The 26,978-nt window shown below is 42.3% G+C and overlaps 2 protein-coding genes across 2 annotated transcripts in view; both read right to left on the reverse strand.

Moving 5' to 3' along the window:
- Positions 1-11,254: 11,254 nt before the first annotated feature.
- LOC103189038 (protein FAM83C) lies at positions 11,255-16,889 on the reverse strand. The gene is made up of 2 exons (XM_042341924.1): positions 16,690-16,889; positions 11,255-15,279 (listed from the first exon to the last, which is right to left on the reverse strand). Exons 1-2 carry the CDS (start codon positions 16,887-16,889, stop codon positions 14,499-14,501), a joined length of 981 nt encoding a protein of 326 aa, XP_042197858.1. The 3' UTR covers positions 11,255-14,498.
- Positions 16,890-23,441: 6,552 nt separating this feature from the next.
- The window catches only part of LOC103190557 (ubiquinol-cytochrome-c reductase complex assembly factor 1), a 31,309-nt gene continuing 27,772 nt past the window's right edge, over positions 23,442-26,978 (reverse strand). The window contains 1 exon segment of the mRNA NM_001292205.1: positions 23,442-24,981. Coding sequence (NP_001279134.1) covers positions 24,847-24,981 — 135 coding nt within the window. The 3' untranslated portion in view covers positions 23,442-24,846.

Genomic DNA, 26,978 nt, shown 5'->3' on the forward strand with positions numbered 1-26,978 from the left:
GTGATGGTGGTAACATTTTGATTCACACTGCTGCAGTATGACCATTTTGTTATTAACGAGTTTATTTGTGTGAATAACCCTCTCACACATCTGATTAGTACATCCATTCAACCCTACTACATTATGAGAGCTCGTGTTTAACAGTTGCTTTTTATGTCCCCGGTAGGCCAAGGGATAAAAAAAAAGTCTCCTATTTCTACAGGGAGGAAGTTGTGTAAATTAAAATACCACATAGAATAGGAAACATCTCTTTTGCAAACAAACGGTTTCGGTGACAGAGTGCTGATCTAAACAGTTGTTAAGCAGACACAAATCTCACACAATGATAATGTACATAGACATCCTCTGACCAATCCTCTGAAGATTGTAACCCTGAAAGCATGAGGCGTCTCACAGAGGACTATATAGTGGTGTGTACCACCTCATTTTTGAAAAAGCAAATCGGAAAAGTAAACCAGAACGTTGGATTTATTTAAAAAACAACTTGATGCTGTGATGGGATGGCAATAGAATAGGTTTACTATTGTATTCCCATCCCATCATATTCTAAAATGGGTGGATATGAGATCAGTTGGACTGAAGGGCCTTCTTCGTGTCATCTCTTTTAAATTCTTTCTCCATCCTATTTTTATTAATAGAAATTTATTTTACTTTATTCTCAATTAATCTAATCTTACCACTTTAATGTTATAAACAAACTTCAGTATCTTCCTTTCAGCCAATCAAAAGTCCAGATGTCTACTGATGTGATTGGCCATACCACTTTGCTGATGAGCAAATATCTACCAAAACTACCAGGAAGGTCTACTGAGCAATTATAAAACGGAAGCAATTCAGAGAATTTCAATCCAGTACCCAGTGATAAAGACACAGCAGTAAATTGGCCAGAATTATATATTTAAGTTTCTTTGAGTTCCTTCTAATCTCACATGCAAGCCCTTTGTGAGTCCATATTATCCCCAATAAATATATTTAGCTTTTCTCAGTTGGGTGCAACATCCTGTGGCTTTGTTTTCATTATTTAACTTTAGAAATTAACAGCAAATCACTCAAAATGGGAGCCAGATGGATATTGGATGCTGTAAGGAAGATTAATTTGGCAGCTCTACTTTGCCACGGGGAAGAGAATACAAGGAATCAAACACAAGTAGTCGGAGTTGAAATGTCACACCCCAGCATAGTACCAGCATTCCTATGAGCATGTACCTCACATATACTGTTGAAGTACTACAATTTGATTGGGATCCCAGCTGTTGTTGGGTATGCTGGTAAATAGTGCTTGCGCAAGTCGAATATGTACCATTCTATAGAAGTGTGAATTTTTCACTTTGATAAATAAACACAAAGATTCTCTCAAGCTATAACTTGGTGAACTGCAAACCAATGATGCTGTGGGCAAACGCAGCCCATTTATCAACATAAAACTTCAAATAGACCCGGTTGCAATGCTTCCAACATGCTATTAACCTAGATTTAGCCTTGCACTTTCTTCTTCTGTTTTTATACAATCAGTACAATTTCACATTTCTATGATATCCTAAGCATAAACCAGGTGAGATTCAATAAAAACTTGGTTGCATTTATTTTTGAAAAACTAATCCAGTAGTAAAATAAAACTGAACTTTGAATAGAGTTTTGCAGCAGCAGCAATTTAGAATAAATAATAATAAATAATCCTTGTATTTGATACAGTGAGTTTTACATCGGCGGACATCTCGAAGTACTTCACAGGATTTACTAGAATGTCTAGTGACTGTGTATCTTGTAAATGAATACGTCAGCCAATTTGCACATAGCAATTTCCACAAACAGTTAAGGCTCACAAAAAGCAATGAGATGAATGACCAAATTCATCTGGAGGATTGTTGGCCAAGACATTGGGAGAAACTTCCTTCTCATTCAAGTGATGCCATGGGATCTTATAACATTGCCTTGAACAGGTACATGGTACCCTCCTCCACCCTCAGCTCCTCCCTCCCCTCCACTTGGGTGCCCAGTCAACTGTGAGACATCCACCCGATGTGAAAGGTGCTGTACATTCTTGGTGTTATTTTAGCGATGCAACTGCTACCTTGACTGAGATCAGCCGACACTATACACTAGTGGAATCAAACTCAAGGCATTCCCAGTCTGCAATGGCTCTGTTACTTAGTAGATAAATGTGCTAAGCCAACTTCATCTCCTCTCCCAACTTCTGTAAATCTTTTTCATCATCTTCCTTTGGATGACATGCTATCAGTGCACACAAACTTCTTACAATACCTTCTAAATCAATGAGGCAAGGATAATCTTGTCCCTTTCAATTCCTGAGAGATTATTTTGTGCCTTGCAAGTTTAATAAACAGACACCAACTTTCACCTCTGTGGCTCCACTCATAATCCTGTTATTGACATTCTAGCCCTCACCATCTCGTCCCCAATTGAATTCTTGCGTTTCCTGTACTTCTAAGTCAGCCTTCTAAAAGCTATTTACTCTTAGACATACACTATTTAACACGTGAGCAGCAGCAATGCAGATAAAATGAACAGTCCCATTAGAAAAATTGATAAGGTAAACACTTGGATCATTTCTAAACTTGATTTAAAGTCAGTAGGACCAGTGGAATAGATATGAAGTACTGATATGAAGATAATCTAAATCAGATCATCCAGAACTCTGCAGCCCGTATCCTCTGCCACAGTAGGCTCCTCGACCCTATCACCCCCATCCTTGTCCACCTCCACTGGCTTCCCATCACAACAACAACAACAACAACAAGATTCCATTTATAAAGCGCCTTTCACGTCAGGAGGACGTCCCAAGGCGCTGCACAGTTGGGTCATGACCCGAGCAGGGGGAAATGGTCAGGGGGAGGGGAGGGAGGGGAGGGGGAAATGGTCAGGGTGAGGGGAGGGAGCGAGGAGGGGGGAAATGGTCAGGGTGAGGGAGGGAGGGAGGGAGCGAGAGGGGGAAGAGAGTCGAGAGGGGAGCTGAAGGCACGGTCAAAGAGAAAGGTTTTGAGACCGGCCTTGAAGGAGGAAAGGGAGGAAGCGGCGAAGGCACTGGGGATAGAGTTCCAGAGCCTCGGGGCTGAGAGGCTGAAGGCCCGACCACCGATGGTAGGGCGGTTGGGGCGGGGGACGTGGAGCAGACCGGAGCCGGAGGAACGGAGGGTACGGGCAGGTAGGTAGGGGGATAGTAGGTTGGAGAGGTAGGAGGGAGCAAGGCCGTGAATGGCCTTGTAGGTGAGGATGAGGATCTTGAAATCAATCCTCTGGGGGATGGGGAGCCAGTGGAGGCGAGCGAGGGTGGGAGTGATGTGGTCCCGAAGCCTGGTGCGGGACAGTACACGAGCTGCAGAGTTCTGAATGACCTGCAGTGTGGAGGGAGGGGCGGGAAGGCCGGCGAGGAGAGAGTTCCCATAGTCCAGCCTTGAGGTGACAAAGGCGTGAACCAGGGTTTCAGCAGCGTGAGGGGTGAGGTAATGGCGTAGTCTGGCGATGTTCCGGAGGTGATGGAAGGCGGTGCCAGTTGTGGTGCGGATGTGAGGGAGAAAGGACAGCTCAGGGTCGAACAAAACGCCGAGGTTCCTGACTGGCTTTGAGAGGTGGAGAGTGCAGCCTTGGATGCTGATGGTGTCAGCGCCTGAGGTGCGGAGGCGCTGACGTGAGCCAATCAGGAGGGCCTCGGTTTTTCGCACGTTGAGCTGAAGAAAGTTGTCTCTCGTCCAGGACTCGATGTCGGACAGGCAGCTGTCAGGACATCGGTGGTCGTGGAGTTGAGAGTAGAGGAGGAAAGGTAGAGTTGGGTGTCATCCGCATACATGTGGAAGTTAACTCCATGTCTGCGGATGATGTCACCAAGGGGGAGCATATAGAGGGTGAAGAGGAGGGGACCGAGGACAGAGCCCTGAGGGACACCACATGAGACAGTGCGGGGGGTGGAGGAGAAGCCATTCGTTGAGACAAAGTGAAGACGGTGAGAAAGGTACGACCTAAACCACTCAAGGACAGTGCCTTGAAGGTTGAGGTGGGAGGACAAGCGGTGGAGTAGGATAGCGTGGTCGACCGTATCGAATGCTGCCGATAGGTCGAGGAGGACGAGGAGGCAGAGGGAGCCCTGGTCACAGATGGTCAGGATATCATTGGTGACCTTGACCAGGGCAGTTTCTGTGCTATGGGACTATCTGTGCTATGCTATCACACAGAGGATACAGTTCAAGATCCTGGTCCTCACCTTCAAAGCCCTCCAAGGTCTTGCTCCCCCCTAGCTCTCCCACCTCCTAACCCCCTAACACCCTGTTCGCTCCCTCTGCTCAGCGGGCACCGGCCTTCCACTACTCTGAACTCCATCCCGCAGTCCCTCTGTCTCGACCCCTCGCTCGCCACCTTCAAGATCCACCTTAAGACTCTCATCTTTGACCGTGCTTTCGATCTCCCTGCTTTCCCCCCTGTCCTCCCCCCTTCCCCACCGCGACTCTCAGCTCGGGTCCAAAACTCTGTCTGTCCAGCGCCTTGGGATGTCCTCACGACCTGAAAGACACTATACAAATGTAATTTTGTTCTTGTTGTAATCTAAATAACACCACAATAACTGATTGACTTTTACACAAAGAGAAAGGTAAAATCCACATTTCCCGCTAATCCAGGTTTGTTGTTGCCACCAAATAAGGTACAAAAATGTTACCAAGTCACTATGTACAATGATATGGTTACTAAGGAATATTAGTAGCCTAATTATTACCAGTATGCAATATAATAATCATTGCATTTGATATAGTGCCTTATCACAAAGAGCTTCACAGAATATACTGTAAAGTGGATTGACCGTATATTTTCTGGGTGAAATGTGGCAGCCAACGTGTGGAGTTTTACTGCAAATGTGGAAGTGTGACATTACCGTCACAGCAGTTTCCTATTTTGAAAATTACAGGCGCATCTGAAATATCCAGATAGTTGCAACGACACACAGTAAATACATGCTCCTTCCTCTCGTGTTGAAATATATAGCTAATAACCACACAATGAACAATTACACAATAAAATGGTGCCCTTAACGTTAAATTCCTCCTTGTTGACAGACCACCACATTATAATGCAGTTGCCCTGTAGTTAGATCACTTACTTCTGTTGATACTCATAAAATGAATGTTCTAATTCAAGATTAGATTCAGAAGCATGTGATTGAGTTGCTGCTTTGTGGGTCACTGTCAGCTACCAACCCATATAATAAACCACACTAGATTTCCAATGACTCTTTAATCAACAGCAGATTGTTTCTCTGAAATCTTGGAGAATATTGTCACAGCCATTCACGCCCTGAAGCAAGCTGCACTGATAATTGATAAGAGACAGGGTATTTATACACAGTATGTTACATTAATTCTTCACGTCAATCTTGTGAACACCTAGGGCAATTTGCAAAACCAGTCATACTGTCTTGGGAATCTTAATATATTTAAGGGTCAATAAAGCATATTATGTATAAAACTCAACACATTCAACATTTTTTTACACTTTTGGCCTGAGGGGTGTTCAGTGCGAAAATAAACAAAGCACTTGATTAATATTATTAGGAGTTTCCTAAATGAAGTATTGTGTGTGATGGCTGGTTTTGATATTCCTAAATGGACTGAGACATGAATCAAAGAATAATGGCCTAATTTATCCAACGTTAATGGGGAATTACTCAAGGAACGTTTCACAAAACAGTATAAAGTATTTTGTCTACAGGGCATTTAGGCTAAGGGTAATTTTTATGGTGTTATAAGTTATATTCAAGAACCTACTCTGAATCTATGAGGAGGTAATTAAAACAAGTGGAAGGGGAATGCACTATACATAGAGTATGTCTGATCTTCAGGAGACTGTTCCATGGCTTCATGGGATTAGTTATTTCAGAACTGATTATGATAAATAGAGACTGATGGATTTCTGCTGGGAGCTGTTTTGGCCATCTATGGTTCAAGTGATTCATAAATAATATGGAAGCAAGTACCTCCTCATCTCTTTTAAAGGCATTCATTTTAAAGTGTTAACTGCTTTAGCTGGGAATCTATTTCACATAGCCACAATATCTGATTTTGTTTGAAGCTTGTTAGTTTCACACTCATTTCTTTTGGTGCCGTGTTCACAGATTAAATTTAATAATCTGTTTAATCCACATTATCCATGCCTCTTAAGGTTTTAAAAGGACTTGATCCTGTCTCCTCTCTGCCTTAAGATAGTTAAAATCATTTTGAGATCAGGTTTCTGATGATTGGAACTCCAAGAACACCCAAGGCTCTAATGGTTTGACAACACTTCAATCTTGTGAAAACTGAAATTCCTAAAACAAATACCATCTAAGGTCAAATTCTGAACATTTTTAAAGCTAAATTTCTTGATCATCACTTTTTCTTTGTTTGTATTTTTTGAAGTTTTGTCTCTTCGTCATGGTAGATAATTAACACAAATGTTTCCTTTAATCATGACCTTACTTGAATCATTTAAAAAAAATTACAAATCATATAATAAATACTCTTGAGTTATGAGTCATCCATCTGAGAAGGTCGTTCTTTGCTGTTCTATGGCTGACTTAGTGCAGACAGATTGGAGAGATCTCGTTATATGTTAATTGTATAAATATAGCAAAGCCATGTAAAATACAGCTAATCCCAAGAAGAAATTTACATGGAACTAAAATTGTCACTCAAATGATGGTGAAATGTTCCTCCTGTATACAGACACGCAAAGACGTTAGATGGGACAGTGCAATATACTGCACATCACTGAGCAAAAAACATAAATTCCAAAGATAATGTTCCTTGCAGAGCACGTGATGCCATACAACAGTTCATACGGACCTCCCATGACTGGTGGAGGAGTATGTGATTGACAGGTGAACAGTCTTGGCCAGATTTTACTACTTACACACCGCAATCATAACAATCTTTACTATGGGATTGAATGGCAGTAATAGACTATGTGTATAAACTTGCCGCAGTGAGGACAGCTTGACAAATAATAAATTTGGCCTTTGGCTTTAACAATTTACCCTGAAATTTGGCAATACGACACACTTAACACTTAAATTAACACTTGTATTTAAATCATAACTAATCTATTTACCCATGCTCTCCTTTTCCATGTCAGCTCCAGCAGAGACAGAGAGGGAGAGAGACACAAGAGATCATTGTATGGCTGACATTAAATAGATCAATACACTCTTGAAGTAACAGGTAGGTCAATCAAAGAGGGATAGTTGTTGTTAATGAAGGAACTGACAGTTACCAAAATGTGAAAAGTGGAATGGTCAGAATGATACAAATATTAGATACAGTATTATAATTAATACAATTAACCTTCTGACACTCAAGAGAGCTGAGCAGTTATTATTTACCAAAAGGGTAAATGGCTTGTGGTAGTTCCTATCTTGGTTTGGATTAATAGTGTATAGTACGTGGTCTATCAGACAGGTTGTATACACCTTCAGTGGACACAGACAAGGAGATTTCAAGTTGATTTTCCCCAGCTGCAGTGACATACTCGCTCTCACAGACCAAGACAGATTATGTATTTACTTTCTTTCTCTGAAGCAGAAAGGATGTGGCAATTGAGATGGGGGAGGGGAATCTAGTGAAAAGAGGAAATCGAAGACATAGAAGCTAACATATCCTCACAAAACAGTGGTCCTTTAATCCTCAAAGGGTTACATTTTAACATGCAGGATTCGATGACAGAGCAGCTCAGCTCAGTAGAGCCAAGTTGTGATAAGGAACATATTGCATTGGGTTTGCCCAGACACAGTAAGCTCTTGATCTCAATTAGGCAGCTACCCGCAGGGAGGAAGTGAAAGGGAAATCAGTGGGTGGGTCAACCCTTACTTGTGGCAGGATGACTACATGCTGTTCTCTTAGTTGAGGAGTAGAATAGTTCATGAAATGAAGAGAAAAAGACCAAAAGTTATTAGAAACAATAAGTTTCTCAATGGAAAATACAATTAATAAATCAATTCACCTTACTTAGGAAGGGCCCTGATGTTGAGGGGGGTACTATTACAATTAGTTATATTCACCATGACGCACGCTATATATCCCTCCAAAAATTTAATAATAATAATCCTTGCATTTGATATAGCACCTTATCACGTTGTTGAGACGTCTCAAAGCCCTTCACAGAATATATTGTAAGATTGTGTATTTTGTGGACAAAACACAAAATGTAGTGTTGTGCTTGATGAGGAACAAAGCTGCTAATCCAACCAACATTAATGGCAAGTGCTAGGGAAACACCTTGTGGGAGAACTTTGAAGTTGCATGACATTTTTTTGATTCCTGATTTCCAAGTACAAAATCTTCCTACACTTTGCACTTAAGCATCAGAATTCACTTAATAATAATAATCCTCACATTTGAAAAAGGGCCTTATCGCGTCTTTGAGACTTCTCAAAGCCCTTCACAGCATATACTGTGAAGTGTTGACCGTATATATTTCACAGAATCCAAGAGACTCAGATTGAGAAGGCTCTTCATCCTATTTGATCAAATACTTCTAGATAACTTTCAATTTCTTCTGATTTCTCAAAACAGATAAAGGATGATTTGTTGAAATACTGTAGATATTATTTGCAAACCTAAATAACAACCACAAGAGGGCCCTTTGACATCAGGTTAATTCACAGAGACAATTTTATTCAATGAAACCAGAAGGTTCTTAAAGGAAAGAATGTTTCTGTCTGAAGTTCAGCATCTATTTATTATAAAAGGATCAAAGTTAGAGTGCTTATATTTAAGGACAATTTCACAGCATCATGGTGCTTTTTCCATTTGTATTGTGGTTTACTTAAAAATGTGTATTAGGCACTCATTCAACTGCACTCTAACACTACCTGGTTTATCTCATCTCTGTTCTCTTCATCACAATGGGGTCATGTATTACGGGACTTGCTCTTCACTCAGTTTTCTCTATGTAAACAAATAATAGTTTTTTTAAATAAGAATAATTGATACTATTATAAATAATCTTAAGCTATCCAGCCAAGGAGTCTTGGCACAATATCAAACACAATTTTTAACCAAACATTGGTTAAAAATTGTGTTTGATATTGTGCCTTATCACATCAAATCATAAGAAGGCACTTCACAGAGTTTTACATAAAGTTTAGTGACTGTGTATTTTTAGGCAAATTATGTTAGTGGATTTTGATTGGATAATTGGCTTGTACCTATCTGGTGCTTGTAGTATAACACTATTTTTTATACTTTTTTTCAATATATTCTCTCTAGGCAGGGGGGAAAACGTTCTTGTCTATATTGAGAAATGCTCCCAGTATTTGTGAACTACTTTCTTCTGCAATAGGCTACACAAGTGATTCCTGTTACAGGGGAAAACCATCATATCCTACTAAACTGTTCAGTCAAGGTTGACAATCCATTGCAGTACTGGGGGAACCTTTTGGATGAGATGTTAAATTGATGTCTCATCTGCCTATGCAGGTGATGATTAAGGATCACCTGGCACTAAACAATCTTGTATTCAAAACATGAACATTCTTTCTTAAGCAGTGACACACATAAACCAGTATTATATGCCTTATTCAAGAATTTAGCCAAGTCAAAAACTCCTGACACTGAATTAAAAAAACACTTCAAAGAACACTTTTGTTTATTCAACCCGAAACATGTTTTCTTCACACCTCCCATTTGTTTTTTTTATTGGGAAGCAGTCAGACAGCTTTACTGAAGCAGATTGGCAGAAAACCTAACAAGTTGATATTGGTCCAGGTTGATACGAGTTACAACAGTCTGGAATGCCAGAGAATTGTTTCTTCTCTTTGAATCCTCAAACCATATGCCAGGTAGCTAAATCATTACCTGTGCATGAATCCCGCAATGCCAAATGGCTACCTCAGTAAAAATTATTGGAAACCGTTTAGCACATTCAAATATCATCTACTGTACTTTAGGCTGACTTACAATAGAAACTAAATTTGTCAAACAAATGAGTAACTATAAGCATAGAGGTGGTGAGGTTACAAACCAATGGCTGCAAAGTTATGTTAAAAAAAATGCATTGTCACATGATTCATATTGCATAATTTTTCAAATCACCTTCTTGCATTATGCAGTATGTTCCTGGCTGAGAGATCAGGATCGGGGAGTTGTGCCCATTCAATTTCCATCTGCTTTGTTACTCCCATTCCCTCTTCCCTCCCCACCCCCCCCACCCCACCCCACAACTGATTGGGAGTGTTCAGTTCTCATATTTTTATATGAGATCCTGGATGAAGTCCTGGATGAGGGCAAACTTCCTACAGTTGAATGTGAACAAAACTGAGGCCCTCCTGATTGACTCGCGCCAGCGCCTCAGCACCTCAGGCTCTGGCAGCATCAACCTCCATGGTTGCACACTTCAACTCACCGCCAGTCAGGAACCTCGGTGTCTTGTTCGACCCGCAACTATCTTTTCTTCCCCACATCCAAGCCATGACCCGCTCTGCCTTCCCTCACCTCCGTAACATCGCCCGACTCCGCCACTACCTCACCCCTCAGGCCGCTGAAACTCTTATTCATGCCTTCATCATTTCCAGGCTCGACTATGCAAACGCCCTGCGTGTCGGCCTTCCCAACTCCTCCCTCCACAGCTGCAGATAATCCAGAACTCTGCAGCCCGTGTCCTCTCCCGCACCAAACTCTGTGACCCCATCTCCCCCACTCCCGCCCGACTCCATTGGCTCTTTATCCTTCAGAGGATCCAGTTCAAAATCCTGGTCCTCACCTCAATGGTCTCGCCCCACCCTATCTCTATGATCTCCTAACTCCCTACCAACCCGCCTGCTCCCTCTGCTCAGCTGGCTCTGGCCTGCTCCACGTCCCCCAACCCACCCACCCCACCATTGGCAGGAGAGCCTTCTGCCCCCAACCTCTGGAACTCCATCCCCCAATCTGTCCGCCTCGCCTCCTCCTTAGCTTCCTTCAAGTCCCGCCTCAAAACCCTCCTCTTCGACCATGCCATTGGTCACCCCCTTCCCCTTCTCCCCCCTGACCCCAGCTCGGGTCTGAAATGCTGTACACTGTCCAGCGCCTTGGGACATCTTCCCGACGTGAAAGGCGCTATACAAATGTAATCTTGCTGTTGTTGTTTTGCTCCATAAAAAGCATTATTTGCACTGATATTCATTATAATTTTTAATTACAATTTTGTAGGAGTTCCTTATTTAGCCCTCTCCAGATTTAGGTTATAATAATACCTTTGTATAATAATAATCATCATCATCCTTGCATTTAAAGTACTTCACAGGATTTACTGTAACATTTAGCAATTGTGTATTTTATAGGCAAATGTGTCTGATTAGTGAAACATCAAGTACAGAGTTGATTTGATATACAAGGAGATAAATACCAGAAGCAACAAAACTATGATTGCAGACAGGTAACAACTGGGGATCTAACCATTTTGGAAACTGAATTAGTCCAGCCCTCTCAAAGATTATGAGCAATCTAGCATTGGTAGTGTGTAAGAATCTAAATGCATCTATTAAACTTCAATCAAACTGAAAACACAATTTTCCTCCCTTCCTCCCTTAATGAGATTAAAACATTAATAATGTTTATATATACTATATAATTAATTATGTTTTAACAAGGTTACGAAGCAGTAGAGATTCCATGGATCTGCTTAGCAATGATCTGTATCAAGCAATTTAAAGTCAGCATTATGGATTCCCAGGACCCCTTGCTTACAATGAACTATAATTTGCGACACGCTCAACTGACAGATTAGTCCATATCCTTGCTCAATTTACATATTAACAAGTACAAAGACAGAGACCTAATAAAATATTAAAAAGTGCTACCTTACACCAAGCTAAAATGGTTCTCAATATACAGCAGTTAGCTTTTGTCAAGCAGACAACGCCTGAGCTGTTACTGGTTACTCAGCAACAAACTCTTGCTGCCGTAAGTTATTGAGAGTTTCATTCAGTGAGCTTCAGCTGTGGTATCGAAGCTCAAGAGATTCCTCATGTCAATAAAGGTTGCAACAGGGCCAATGTGATTCACCTTCTCAAATCACCCATTTCCGTGGAATGACATTCTTTATGAAAATAGATATTAAATGGTTATGTGTAGAGAATTGAGCATCTTTAAACATATGTAGGTGGGCAGATATTATTTACACACACGTATTGGGGGAAAAGCGAGGTACTGTGTTGTTGATATATGATTAGTGCTTATACATCAGTAAAAGAGAAACTATTTTCAGGGGCACAATTCAGTCCAAAGGCTACATTGTAGGCTGAATGCCTAAACCTCCCTGGTCCTATTCCCATTTCAGGCCTGTGAGTTTGGCCGAGGGCCTTAGGCTAAACTGTTTGGTTCGAATCTAAGGCAATTCTCTTCCCCCTTTGTCCTGATCCCCTCGGTCTGATGTTTCCAGGGCATGATAATCCCATCTCTTCTTCCATAATGTAAAAGCTCAGAAATACTCCTCATCTTTTTGCATGTGGTCTACATCTGCAGCTAAAGCTAACCTGAGCTTTACTTCCCCCCCCATTCTAGCAAAGAGATGATCACATGTGTTTTACCTTTCTATGTATGGCTATAAAATGAGGGGGAATATTTTTCAATAGCAGGAGAGAGGTCTGCATGACGTGAGCCTTGGAACCCGTGTTGGGGATCTTGTGATATGGAGAGGATCTTGTGATCTTGGCCCCCAAGCCTGTTCAGTGGAAACAGTGAAAATAGCAAGATATAAAGGAAATAACTTATAAAGAGATTTTTTAAAACTTAAATAAAAGAAAGTAAATGTGCTCACCAAGGACATTGATATAGTTTCAATAAAGTAAATGAGAACCATGGAGCTTCTTTGGTCTCTCTGTTTCCCTTAATTCAGGTATTTAAATTCATTCTTAAACTAATCTTTCCTGCTTCATTCCCTACTTATCTAAAGTGAGATGTGGAGTCATAAGTTAGCAGCTTCAAACCAGCAGCTCATCTCATCTTAATTGCCTTTTGGTTAAAAGCTTCTCTCTGTTCCCTTGTCTCAGCCACACTTCCATCTAGAAGGTCAGTGGACAGTCTGATCCCAGCCTAACCTCTGTCACCTTTCCACCCGATGCGCTCTGTGTGTTGTGTGGTAGTGTTCAATTTATTGAGGATCCTGACACCATCCATGGTAGTAATTTTCCTTTCTTGTTGCTAGTTACTCAGCTCAATGTTGCCAAACAGCGTCCCCGGCACAGTGTCTGTAACTTGATTCTGAATGAGTTCACATGATTTTACAAAGTATAGCAAATAGTCAGCCTGTACAGAACAAGTAAACATATTCCTGGAGTGTAAACCTAACTGTTATATGGAACTCCCAGTTTAGGTGGATATTCTTTAGCACGGGGATGGGTTTCCACATGTACTGACTATATAAAAACGTATGTGCTATCAACAGGTATACTCGAGTGCATAGAAAAAGCTAGATTTACCATAAAGTTCAGTGATTGCGTATTGTACAGTCAAATGTGTCTGATTAGTGAAACTGCAAGTCCAAAATTGATTTGACATATAAATCATATAAAATACCTCAATACATTTTTGCCGGAAACCTATTTTTACAAGATTTTGTGGCATGACATGTCCTGTAAATTCCTTTATAATACAAAGGCAACTATTAATAATTTCTATAATTCGAACATTTTCATATTATACTACTCCCAGTCTATCACAGTATTGCAACATCTTGTCACCAACAACAAAAGACATCCACACAATTTCTCCTTTGGACCGTCACTTTCCCAATTTCTGCAGAGCTCTTACTTGTATAGTATACGTGAGTAAGAATTCTACAGAAATCGGGAATATGTTATTGCAAATGAGAGCTTATATGTGTCCTTTATTGATGTACAGAATGTAATGGGGTAGGTAGTTTACATTACAGGATAAAAGGAATTTATACTAAACACTTAAGTGGAACTTTAATTGCAGAAATTAGACAGAATTTTTGTTAAATACTGGAGTCCTATTTCACTCACCCTTAATTTGTAGAAAAGAATCCCTTGCGCTACTCTCGCTCCCTACAGGCTACAGTGTCATTCTACTGTTTGACAATTAGCATTGAAACTGTGCATAGTAGTGACGTGCTAAAAGGTAACAGTCCCAAAGACAAAACATTCTCCATTGTTTTCAACATGTGAGATTCAGTGATTTGAGAAGACATTGGTGAATCAGATCCCCCATTTAAAAACAGGAGAGCACAACTTTTCTGAGTTTATCAACACACATTCCATGCTGTGAGGCACCTCTTCGCTCTTTCCTTCAGTGAAACAGTGATCATTCTTCTCTGAGGGACATTTCATGGGGGGGAGAAATGAAGTACATATATTTTCAAGTTTCGACGATTTTTTAGCCCTGTCATATTCTTCTCAGGCACAAGGTGAGAACTTTCAGTTACTCTATTCCAAACATGCTTCATCATTTTATTTGTTTCAAGGACTATTACTCAAGAGGTCACTGTTGAGTCAGCTTGGTGCTAGGCAAGGCAGCCCATACTTATGAATTGTGCTTTTGTAGCTCAAACCTACTGTACAAATTCTTGGACTTCATCTTAATATTATATTCCTTCAGCATTTCCAGTTTGCTGTGTCCCAGGGTCATTCGGTTTGCCTTTCTCGACATCCCTTGAGATGGTCCCTCTAAACCTTTGCTGTCGTCGGAAACCTCGTCACTTTTCTGCACAATTGCATTGCTTTTTTCATTCCACACTGATAGGTAATTTGTTGTTGTTGTTGCTGGTGTCGGTGATAGTGGTGGTGGTGGTGGTCCCCAGGGAGTTCTGGAGGAGCTGACAACATTCCCCCTCTGATTAGGTTGGGTTGGATAATGGATGATTAGGCTGGGTTTCAGGTCATACAAGCCTGGCCTAACTGGTGTCCCATTAGGTTTATAGTCCTGGTTCCCTGTGAATTTCCATTCAAAGGTATGAGGAGTCTGAATGGACGCCCTTGGGCTGGTTTGCTTACGCTCCTGCAGTACTTTACCAGCTGGAGTGCTCGGATATGGCGACTTTTTGATGCTGCCATGACTGTCGCCGGACAGGGTGCTGGAAGGGTTTGAGTGGGCTGCCTCAGGCACCCCCTTCTGTTTGAGGGATTTCTTATCCTCTCTTCTCCTGAATGAATAATGACCGTGATCCTCATCTGAGTTGATGAAATGGTCGATTGGTTTTGATTCTGCGTAAAGACATCGAAACTCTTCATCGAATTCCTGCACTATTTCCCCCATACTCAGGGTTACAAAGTTGAGATGCACTTGTCCTGAGAGCCAGGTGAAGCTAATACAAAGAGAAAATGAAAAGACCTCATAGGTTATTCTCACACAGATTCCTTCAATTTATTTTTTCCCGTTCGTCTTACTGAGCCAAAAACCTGTAACGAAGAACACTTATATAATAATAATAATCCTTGCATTTGATATAACACCTTATCATGTCTTCGAGACATCTCAAAGTGCTTCCCACTTATCTAACAACTATAATCTATTGAGCTGAACCAGAAAAATTGTGAGAACAAATTATGCCACTCGTAGCAGCCAGGCTCCACTTGGCATCTCTTCCCCATTCTGGGGCCAAGACTGCAGCAGCACAGCCACTGATGCTCTAATACACTCTGGCAATCCACTGCTAGTAAATAAATAAATTTTCTTGTAGTTGCTACTATTACTAAAATGGTGTAACTGAGGAGGCCAACGAGGAGTGTATTCGAGAAATCAAGGTGGGAGGTGACAAAAGTGTGGACAAGGATTTTGACAGTATTTGGTGTGAGGTAGGAACTGAGGCGGGAGATATAGCAGATCTCTTGTGGTTAGGCTCCCCATCGAACAGGTAACTGTATTGGACACCAGCACCTGAAATAATTCCTGTGTGTTGTAAGAAAAGAATGGCTTTAATTGTTCTATTGCAAACGGTGCTGCCTATTTCTGAGCCATTAATTTGACTGTGGAACACCATTGTGGATGTGGTTAACAGCATGCCTTACATATCGATTTCCCAATCTGAGATGATCCGGCGCTGATCGTAGCTGTGTTTCCATTGAGTGGCACCTGGTATGGCAAGTCATTTTGGAGGAAAAATGAACTTATTGTGTGTTAGAGAAAGAGAATGTAAGCTCCAGGTCAATTATCATAAACCTCTCAGAACCCGACTGTATGGAATTTCTTTCCAGACTTAGTACAGTTTGTGTCACCCTGCGCACTAGCCCTGGAGAAAACATGGAAATCAGGCTAAACGCAATCAAAAATTGTGACCGTTTATATTTATATTTTAATATTTGTATACTAGGTTTAATAGGTTGGGATTAATAATATTCCTTGCATTTGATATAACGCTTTATCACGTCTTCGAGGCGTCTCAAAGCGCTTCACAGAATACACTGCAAACGATTTGACTGTATATTTTGTGGGTGAAACGCAGCAGCCAATTGCACACAAGCAGTCGTGGATTGAATGACCAACTTATTTTTTTTAAACATAAATAAGTCAAACCAGATAGTGCGGTTTTTCTACTCTGGAGCAGAATTTCTCTGGTTGGATTGTAATGTTGGGCATACTTAGGGAGTGGCAATGTGTTAATGATTTGACTAGAACGGAAATGTGTGCTGTTATGTTGCTCTGCAGGCATGCTTAAAAACATACTGTACATCATCACACTACCCTCCTCTGATCCACACCGCACTCTCACCCTTACCTGTAGGAGCCTGCCACCACCTGCTCCTGGTCAATTAACATAAACCTCTCCAAGACCTGGCCATAGAATTTCTTTCCAGATTTCGTACAGTACATGTCACCCTGCACACTGCGGATCCTGATGTTCTGTGAAGGACAAGAGATTACATTTGGTCTGTGCGTTGGACCCCAAGAGTGGATTAGGGCTGCTGGCCTCAACATGCACCAGACCTGTTGCTGGAGTGAATGTACTCTCAGTCTCCAGGCCTCAGTGACTGGAAGGCATCAATTTAAGATCATTTGAGATACTGGAACAAAGGAGTAAATTAGGGATTAATTTTAAGCACACAAAGCATCGTTAGGATGGTGAGGTGGTTGAGATAGGATCCGTATTGGCTTTTGAGTTTTGCAAGCGTACAGTGAAAAGACAGAACTGAATGGATTAATCTGAATGGACTGAATGGCCGCTTTCTGTGCTGTAAATATTGTTAGTTCCTCAGCTCTGGGTGTCATAGAGTCATAGATTTATACAGCAGAAGGAGGCCATTCAGCCCATCGTGTCTGTGCCGGCTCTTTTAAAAGAGCTATCCAATCAACTCCACTCCCCCGCGCTCTCCCCATAGACCTGCAAACTTGTCCTCCCCAAATAATTATCTTACTTCTCTCTCTTGTTATCAAATCGTCTTCCAACACCCTTTCAGGCAATGCATTCCAGATCCGAACAACTCCCTGAGTGAAAGCATTTATCCTCATCTCCCCTCTGTTTCTTTTAACAATTATTTGAAATCAGTTCAGCACCGCAGCCTCAACCAGATTGTACCTATACACTAGACATGAGATTGTGGCCAATTTCAATTCAGTATTACAACAACAACGTCCTCCCGACGTGAAAAGCGCTATATCAAATGCAAGGAATATTATTATTATTATTATTAACAACAAAAACAGTATTAATTTGACTTCAAGGGTGTAGATCACAGCATCACAAGAACAGTCAGGATGAAGGAGGCATATTTAATTTCATCCTTCCATTTACCCATCAGCTACAGCATCTGTTTCTGAAAGAGGCCCAGGTTTCTTGTCCTCTAGTATTTATGAGAACATCCTTCAGCTTTAAGAACAATTCAATGATATTATAAACTTAAAAATGTATGAATTTCTGAGTGCTGCACACCAGAAACTTCCAAAATCCAAACAAATTATTCCCCGACTAAAGGCATGCAGTCATACACCCAGGTGTTGTGTATTGCGTGAGCTGAGGCAGCAAGTGTTGTCAATCTTTAAGGGCATCACAGCCCAACCTGATTTTGTCCTAATCCGTTACCAATGGAAGGGAAGAGGAGAGGGAAGGCGTCATTGGATCACAATCAGGAAAATAAGCCGTTGGTGACATATTCTCCTCCCTAGCCTGGAGGACTTTGAATCCAAAGGTTTGGAAATCAGCAGCTATGACGTATAATTCTCTAATTCCCATTGAAAGGAATGAACAACAGTGGGATTGATATTGTTGATTTATAAAATAAAATTTGAAAAAGGAGCGGCTGCCTTTAACCTTTCCCTGGCCACAGGTACTTTGCTCTGCTTTTAAACCGGAAAAATTAGTCACTGTACAAGTTGAACAAATTTGTTCCTGTTATGGTGTTAATTGGAAAGTCAATGGATTCTGTGTAACATTGCCTGGGAGTAAATGACAGTGCCTGGAGTCAAACTGAAGCAAATCTGTAGCTTCAAATATCTCTCCACTCCTAAAGCACACAAACGAATGCAAAGACCAAGTAGGAACAAAAAACTACGTCTTTAGGTCTACACCTAAATGTTCTAGTTGAAAATGTGGGGGTACATGAGTAAGTTCAATATTGTCTCAACATTAAATAGTACAGTAAACTAGTCCAGCAAGCTAAATACACAAACGGTCACTTGTGTTGACTTTAGGGACTGGTTTGTTAGGTTTACATGCTTTACACAGAGATTACAGCACAGAAGGTGACTATTCAGTCAATCATGCCTCTGCTAGAGCTAGTTCCTCTACTAGAGCCAGTAAATGAAAGTTAAACCTTGCTTTTGCTGTAGCGAGTTTCACATCAGCAGGAAGTCTCAAGGCGCTTCACAAGATTTACTGTAAGGAAGTAACTGTATGCTGTAGGTGCCCTAACTACTGTGATTTGCTGCTAGAGGGCCCAAGGACCCAGAACCTCACAAGGGCAGAAGGTTTGAATTGCACACATCTACAGACAACCACATATCACAGCATTACTCAGAACTAGTGTCAGCCTGGCTCAGGTGGTAGCATTTTTGCCTGTGAATCAGAAGTTTGCGGGTTCAAGCGCTAATTCAGGACTTTGAACTCATAAAGTTAGTCTGGCACTCCAGTGTAGAGCTGGGGCACACTACATTGCCAAAGGTGCTGTCCTTTGAAATATCAAACCGAGATCTGCCTGTTCAGGTGGAAGTTAAAAATAACCCATTTGGAAAGAGAAGGGAGATTTTTCTGGTGTCCTGGCCAATGATTCTCAGATAAAATCTTTTATTTATTTCATAGCTGTTTGTTGGACATTGCATTGTGCCATGATGCCTACAACACACAGTTGCTACACTTACAGGAAATCCTGTGGAAGCATCTCGAGGTGTCCTCCTGACGTGAAACAATAAGGGAGGCGGAGAGACTGTGGGATGGAGTTCCAGAGGGTGGGGGCAGAGTGGCTGAAGGCCCGCCCCCACAATGGTGGGGCGGGCGAGACAGGGGAGGTGAAGCAGGCTGGAGCCCGCTGAGTGGAGGGAGCGAGCAGGTTGGTAGAGGGCTAGAAGGTCATGGAGGTAGTGGGGAGCAAAGCCATGGAGGGTTTTGAAGATGAGGACCAGGATCTTGAACTGTATCCTCTCAGTGACAGGAAGCCAGCGGAGTCAGGTGAGGTTGAGGGTGATAGGGTCGCAGAGCCTGGTGCGGGAGAGGACACAGGCTGCAGAGTTCTGGATGATCTGTAGCCTGTGGAGGGAAGAGTTGGGGAAGCCGACAAGCAGGGAGCTTGCTTAGTCGAGCCTGGATGTTATGAAATCGTGCATGAGGGTCTCAGCGGCCTGTGATGTCAGACAGTGACAATGCCGGGCGATGTTACGGAGGTGGGGAAAGGCGGAGCGGGTCATGGCATGGATGTGGGGGGTGAAAAACAGTTGAGGGTTGAACAGAACGCCGAGGTTCCGTATTTGCTCTGTGAGATGTAGAGTGCATTCATAGAGGGAGATGCTGTCAGTGCCCAAGGTATGGAGGTGCTTTCTGATGGGAGCCGAGCGGAGGGCCTTGGTCTTGTTGACATTCAACTGCAGGATATTAGCTCTCATCCAGGACTTGATGTCCGACAGACACTGCATCAAATGCAGTGATTTTTATAATATAATAATAATAATCCTCGCATTTGATATAGCGCTTTTCACGTCTTCTTGACGTCTCAAAGCGCTTCACAGAATATACTGTAAAGTGAATTGACTGTATATTTGTGGGCGAACGCGGCAGCCAATTGCGCACAGCAATGTCCCACAAACAGTCGTAGATTGAAAATGACCAATTTATTATTGTTTTTGGTTTTGGAGGGATTATTATTAGGCTCTGTGTGGAGTAAGGAAACTTACTGTTTCGCCCTGCCTTATCAATAATAAATACAGCTCCTACGGAAACACTCTGTTCACCTTTCGCTGGGGAATCAGTGGGGCAAACAAGTGAAAACAACTTGTATTTATTTAGCGCCCCTCACGTGGGGTAGTGTCCCGGAGTGCTTGACAGTAGCGGAGTCTGACTCCAAGGCAGGGGGAGAGAGAGGTGGGAGGGAACCATAAGCACAATCAAATAAGGTCTTTATGCGGGAATCGAAAGTGGGGAGGAGGGGTAAGGCGGGGGATTGAGGGAAAAAGTTCTAGAATTTCGGGGCATAGTGGCTGAACGCATGGCCATTGATGGTGGAACGGAGAAGACGAAGGACGAACAGGAGGCTGGAGTCAGTCGAGCGGGGGCAGCGGGTGGGGGAGTGGGGACCAAGAAAATCGGATAGACAGGGAGGTGCGAGGCATGAAAGGATTTAAAAACAAGTGAGAGGATCTTGAAATCGAAACGTTTAGTAATTGGGAGTCAGTGGAACCCGGCAAGGCCGGGAGTGTTGGGGCTACGGAGTTTTGTGAGGGTGAGAATCTGAGCAGTGGAGTTCTGAATTAACTGAATTTTGTGTATGGTGGAACTGGGGAGACCAGTGAGGAGGGCGTTGGAATAGTCCAGCTGAGAAGTGGCGATGGCGTGCACGAGGGTTTCAACTGCTTTTATTGTGAGGTAAGGATGGAGGCAGGCAATGTGACGGAGGTGGGAAAAGCGAGTCCTGGTCAGGGATCGGATGTGGGGAAGAAAGGAAAGCTGGGGGATGGAACCTGATGCCTAAATTGCGCATGGGTTCGGAGAGTCTGGGGGAGAGTCCGGGGAGGTTGATGAGTTCAGACCCGCAGGAAAGACGACGTTGACAGGAGCCAAAGAATATGGCTTCTGTCTTGTCGACATTCAGCTGCAGGAAATTAGTGCTCATCCAGGTTTTGATGTCCGTCAAACAATCTGATAGGATATAGCGAACTGGGAGTCACAGCTGGAGGAGGAGAAGTAGGTTTGTGTTTCATCTGCATACATGTGGAAGTTGACTCCATGTCTGCAGATGACATCGCAGAGTGTAGATAAGCAGACCAAGGACGGAGCCTCGGGGTACCCGCAGGTGACCGGGTGGGGGCTGGAGGAAAAAACATTTGCTGAGATGTATTGGCAGTTGTTTAAGTAGGATTTGAACCATGTGAGTGCGGTCCAATTCAGGTGGATGAGGGAATAGAGGCCTGTCATGGAACTTGGTATTTTGGACCCAATGCTTCAGTGATTAAGAGTCGAGGCTGAGTCGGGAGGACAAAACCAGTTTCTATTAACAAATTTAAAATGCGCACTTCTCAAAATAAATCTTTATATATTTAATGGACACAAGTATATACACACCTCAAAACCTTAAACTAAGTCGGAGTCGTAATACATACACTTACGGTTTGAGCAGAGGAGCTAGTTGACCCACTTGTTGTTACAAATCCCTCCAAGGTGCAACTCTCCTGCGTGCTCCAACACCGAGTGCCTGTCCTCTCACACTCACACAATGCACATTCTTACAAACCACGAGTTTGCAAATCAGGCCACTTTCAGACAATTCCTGCTACCTGTGGGCTGCAAAATGACCGAAACAATACTATGCAAACACGAAGACAAAGAGCAACAGTAAAGCTGTAAGTGCAATTCCAGATCACACCACAGCTGTGTGCAACTCGCCTGTGAATATATTTAAAAAAACACTAAATTACATGTACAATAGAGGGTGGGGAGGGGGGTGGACGTCATGACTCACGAGGCAAGAAAAGGAGGTAAACTGTGAACACGAATCTGGTATGAAGATTAACCTTAACAGGTTAATTAACAGATGAATTAATTAATTAAGATCAACAGGTTAACCTTCACCCAACACACAGAATGATTCTGTAGCAGTAATGGTTTTACGAAAGCCTTTCACCCGTTTGCTTAAACGTGAAAAAAAATTCATGAACTGAACTAAAATCTAATTCCCCTCCCCGCCCTCCCATCTAAAATGTACTGCATTTAAGTGCAATCGCATGGTTTAGAAGTTGCTCTGTTAAACAGAGATCTTTGGAAAAATCATTGAAGTGGGAGCAAAGAGATTTTCAATCTGTTTATAGTCAGCAGCAGTGGATTAATCGTGACAGCATCTGATGGAGCCTCTGACACAGTGAACCTGTCGTGCCTTTTTGTTAAGATCGTAGCAGATTACCCTCCTTTCTCCATATCCCTCCTTTCTCCCCAATTATCATCTGACAACATACAAAGGAAGTCCTTTCAAATGAAGCTGACAAGAGGTTTATTTGCGTTTGGCAATACGCCCAAAGTATCACAGTGGTTGGGGTCAAACATGTCTTCACATACACGCACAGGTATTATTACACTGGATAATAACACTGGAAGAGAAGTGTCACTCTACTTCCATCTGTTGGCCAGATTGCACATCACAACATTACAATTTAAAACACAGCCGGAGTCAGATCCGCACTGGTCCCAGCTTCACAATTATGTTTTTGCGGCCCTGAACCCACTGGAATTATCAATTCTTCCGAAAGAAAAAATGTTGCATCTTCAAAAAAAATCCAAAGTCATTAACCTGCAGAGTGTGAGTGGGGGGGAGCGCCACTCAAACTGAGTTGCCAATAACTGAACTAAATAATTGGGGGGGGGGGGACATCTGAAACACTAACATCTTTATTGTTCTGAGGCTTATTGATCTATTCTGCATTTAACAACATTTGTTGGCGTTATTCAATTTCTTTCAGATTCTCAGAGTTTGCAGTTTTTCATTACATCTCTGTCTAGAACTCAGTCAGTGCCAACTTCCAGCAACCGATCCCACAGTGAGACTCTGCAGAGAGATCTCAATGTCTGGGGTACAGTGGCCAACTGTGCCTCATAGGATCTAATCCACATCAAAACAGCCTTTGTTCAGGTCCCATTTGAAGGAGGCACCAATACTCACAAGCCAATGACTGGGCACGTTCAGTTCTGAGTATAAAATCTTTGTCCTTAGTCAGAGGATAAAATGTCACATAATATGGGCTCAGCATTCACATTGTGCGTTTCCTGTTTACCCCTCAGACTCTGACCTTGTGGAGTAGCAATAGCAACAAAAGATGCTCTCAATATGCAAAACTATTGCCTCAGATTTTATTATTATTCGTGTGAATCTCGATCTTAGAACATTACACGGAGACAGATAACTCGGGCAAACCTGACTCCCACAAATATTACCACCATTCAAATCCAACAGTCCATTGTCAGGTGAAGAGTGTTATAAATGTTATAAAACGTTTAATTAGTTTTACCCTCAGCCGTGGGTATAATAAAATTGGTAATTACAATTTCCAATATTAGTAAAATTGAAATTATAATTTTAAAAAAATTACGCATTTGCATTCTCAGCTTCTCATAACCAAAATACTGAAGAATAGCTCGGTCTTACTGAACCTACAGCATAGGTTTGATTTGAAGGAATTCTGCAATATATAGATCTTGTTTAACATGTTTTATGGGACGAAACTGGACTATCTGTACTGAAACCTTTATTAACTGCATTGTGAAGTCAGAGAGCAATCAGACACACCCTAAAGACAACACACTAAGACAGAGTATAAGTCACAAGAATGAGGGTGGGATTTCGATCGATGGTGATTCAGCAATCTAACCGAGTACTACACATTCCATTACTACCCAGCGAGTAATACGATTGAATTCTGCTGTTGGCATTGCTCCATTGTTGAGGCTCAGGTTGTTGGGTACCTGGCTACTCGAATGGCTTAGCTTGATGTTTTGTGGCGATGATCACACTTGAGGATTGTATCATCACTCCTACAACACACACGGATCATTGTTTAGTGATGTGAGTCTTCAAATAGGATGGAAGACTTTGATTGGACCTGAGTTGGGTAAGGGACTGATGAGTGATGGTGGAATAAAACATGTTGTCTCCAACAGGATGGGTCACTTCCAGCTTCTTGCTCCCTCTCCCCCCAATCAAACACCATGTGCCAAACACCTCTGGCACAAGTTTGAGCATCAAAGCCAAGGGAGAACTGGAAACTGTGGGCAAATTGTTTGTGACTAAGCCACCGGGGTAATGTCTCTACTTCCATTCACCTGTGAAGGAACCTCTTAGTTACAACAGTGTGTGTGCTGGGCATGGCTAAGCCAGGCTCCAGATCACTCCTAATAAAGTGGGAAGGAGGAGAAGCAAATATCTTTCAGATTCCCTCATCAGCACCCAGAGCTGACCAAGTGTCTCACCCACAGAAAGAACCTATAATAACCCGAATACAGAACATAAACAGAAATACAGAGAAATTAGTCTTTACATGTAAACGGTGTAAACGGGCTCAGAAAGCAAGGGCCTGAACCAGAGGGTTTCTCTGCTGTGTGTGGGAGTGCGAGAGGAAAAACGTGCACACATACAATGTTTTTAAACTATCTGCAGAAATCTTGAATTCTTCCACTCAAAACTGATCTGATTGTCGCAGATGCTTCTACAGGTCGGCGCTCAAGAACTTTGGCCACAACTTTGGCCACTCAAAGTCCCTCGTCATTGTACGTTGGTAGGGCAATCTTTAGGATGCTCTGTGGGTTTTCCTCCAGCAGAGGGCGCCATTTCACCTCTCCAGTCAGCAACAGGTCTTCCCCATTCAGTGAATCCAGGTACTGGATCTAAACAAAAAGTTCCAGAGAGTTAACCTGGGAATCTTGTCTGTTTCTCCCACCATCCCATTTTGAGGGGTAATAATCCATCAAAAAAAAATCACTCAATCCATGACTGTTTGTGGGACGCTGCTGTGCACAATTGGCTGCCACGTTTCACCCACAAAGTACAGTCACTCCACTTTACAAAATATTCTGTGAAGTGCTTTGAGACGTCTCAACGACGTGATAAGGCGCTATATCAAATGCAAGGATTATTGTTATTATTGCATGATCTAGCAAGTTAAAGGGAAAACAGACAGTCCCTGATGCTAGTTCTATCTAAATCCACTGAATATTCAGGGTTTATAATAATAATATTTGCATTTGATATTGCGCTTTTCATGTCTTCGACGTCTCAAAGCGCTTTACAGAATAGACTGTAAAGTGAATCGACTGTATATTTGTGGGCAAAATGCAGCAGCCAATGACCAATTGAAGTGACCAATTTATTATTTTTTTTCTTGAAGGATTATTATTAGGCGTGTGAAGTAAGGAAACTTGCCCAGGGTTTCACCCTGCCGGGAATCAAACCCAGGTCTCTCACTTGCAAAGCGAATGCTCTAACCGCTGAGCTACAGGACTCCAAGACTTCAGTTTAGAACTGAAGCCATTGACTGGCTGTATTGTATTAATGAGAAAGCAGTGAGAGCCAATGCTGCGCTCCATAAAAGCTGAGCATGGAACTTCTGCAAATGTACTAATTAAACTATAAAGAATTGGAAGGCACCAGAGATGAGGAATGTCACCTCAGTGACTAACTAGCCTGGAACAAGGTGCAGCAGTGATAAAATAAAATCACTAGCAGATGAAAACCCCCAACAGACCCACTTTATAGTCAGTGCAATTCAATTCCTTACCAATAATTGAATAAATTCAAAAGTCTCCGTGGGGAACTGTTTGAGACAGTGCTTTAGAGGTCTATCACAGACTCCCGGTGCCCCCCACCCCCTGCACCTAGCCTCTCCTCGCAGCCTCCTCATGTGACATCCACCCACTCAGTGATATGCCCCCCCCCACTCTCATTGTGTGTCCCTCATCCTCATCGCGTCCCCAGCTCACGGCAGATTCACCCTCGCACTCCCTCAGTAAGCTTCACCCATATCCTCGAATGCACCCCCACCACCAAACAGGTAACTCGTGACCAGTCTTGCTCAGAAAGATGGTGGTTGTTGGGGAATCAATACAACAGAAATAAATGGACTTGTTTAGTTTCGATCCCAGCTGAAACGAGTTAGGTTTTAATGAATGATCAGAAATCACCTGAAATCAACAATTTCACTGACAAAAAAACAAAGGAAACCCGTCTAGAATCGAGGTTAAGGTGAAGACTGGTTTGGCCTATTTACCTCATCCTCCCAGATCAACCTCTCTCAATCTTCATCCATTACAGATTCTTAAACCTCCAGACGTGTTGGCCTTGACCTCCTAACTCTGAGTAAGTGAACATTCCTGGAACAATGTAATGGGCATCCAATGTGTAAAAAGTCTGAGCTGCGCAAATGGAGGTTTGATGGGTGGAAAGAGTAAAAGATTGCATTCCTAATCAAACCTAATCAGCACAAATGTCACTGAACAATGCAAAGAAATCACACTCTCTGTCCCTAAAAAGTGACAAAGATCCTAAAGCACTGTACATCTAACTTCTTTAATTTAGAGGGTCGTGGGTGGGCAACACAGAGACAGGAAGGGTTAAACTTGAGTTTAAGAGTATTTCTGTCACTTTCTCTTGATCGGCTGGACTCTATTCCTGATTGTAACTGCACAAAATGGCAGCGAGAGAAGAGAAACCCGGCTCTCCCCACGGAATGTGAAACCGATCGCCTGCACATCGGTTACACAAACACATCGGATCCTGTACAACAGCAAATAGAAAGCTATTTCGAGCCCCGCTCCCAAACTACAGATCCTTCACAATTCACTGCCCAGAATATGGATATAGTAGATAAATAAATAAAACCCACACA

The sequence above is a fragment of the Callorhinchus milii genome, unplaced genomic scaffold (assembly GCF_018977255.1).
Source record: "Callorhinchus milii isolate IMCB2004 unplaced genomic scaffold, IMCB_Cmil_1.0 Scaffold18, whole genome shotgun sequence".
NCBI classification, from domain to species: domain Eukaryota; kingdom Metazoa; phylum Chordata; class Chondrichthyes; order Chimaeriformes; family Callorhinchidae; genus Callorhinchus; species Callorhinchus milii.

What these genes read in the sequence shown, in the direction of transcription:
- LOC103189038 (XM_042341924.1), bottom strand. Translation starts at nt 16,889, where the DNA reads ATGTTGAGGCCAGCAGCCCTAATCCACTCTTGGGGTCCAACGCACAGA. An exon ending in GTGGTGGCAGGCTCCTACAG is followed by an intron (nt 15,280 to 16,689) that starts GTAAGGGTGAGA and finishes TCTTTGTATTAG; the next exon opens with CTTCACCTGGCTCTCAGGAC.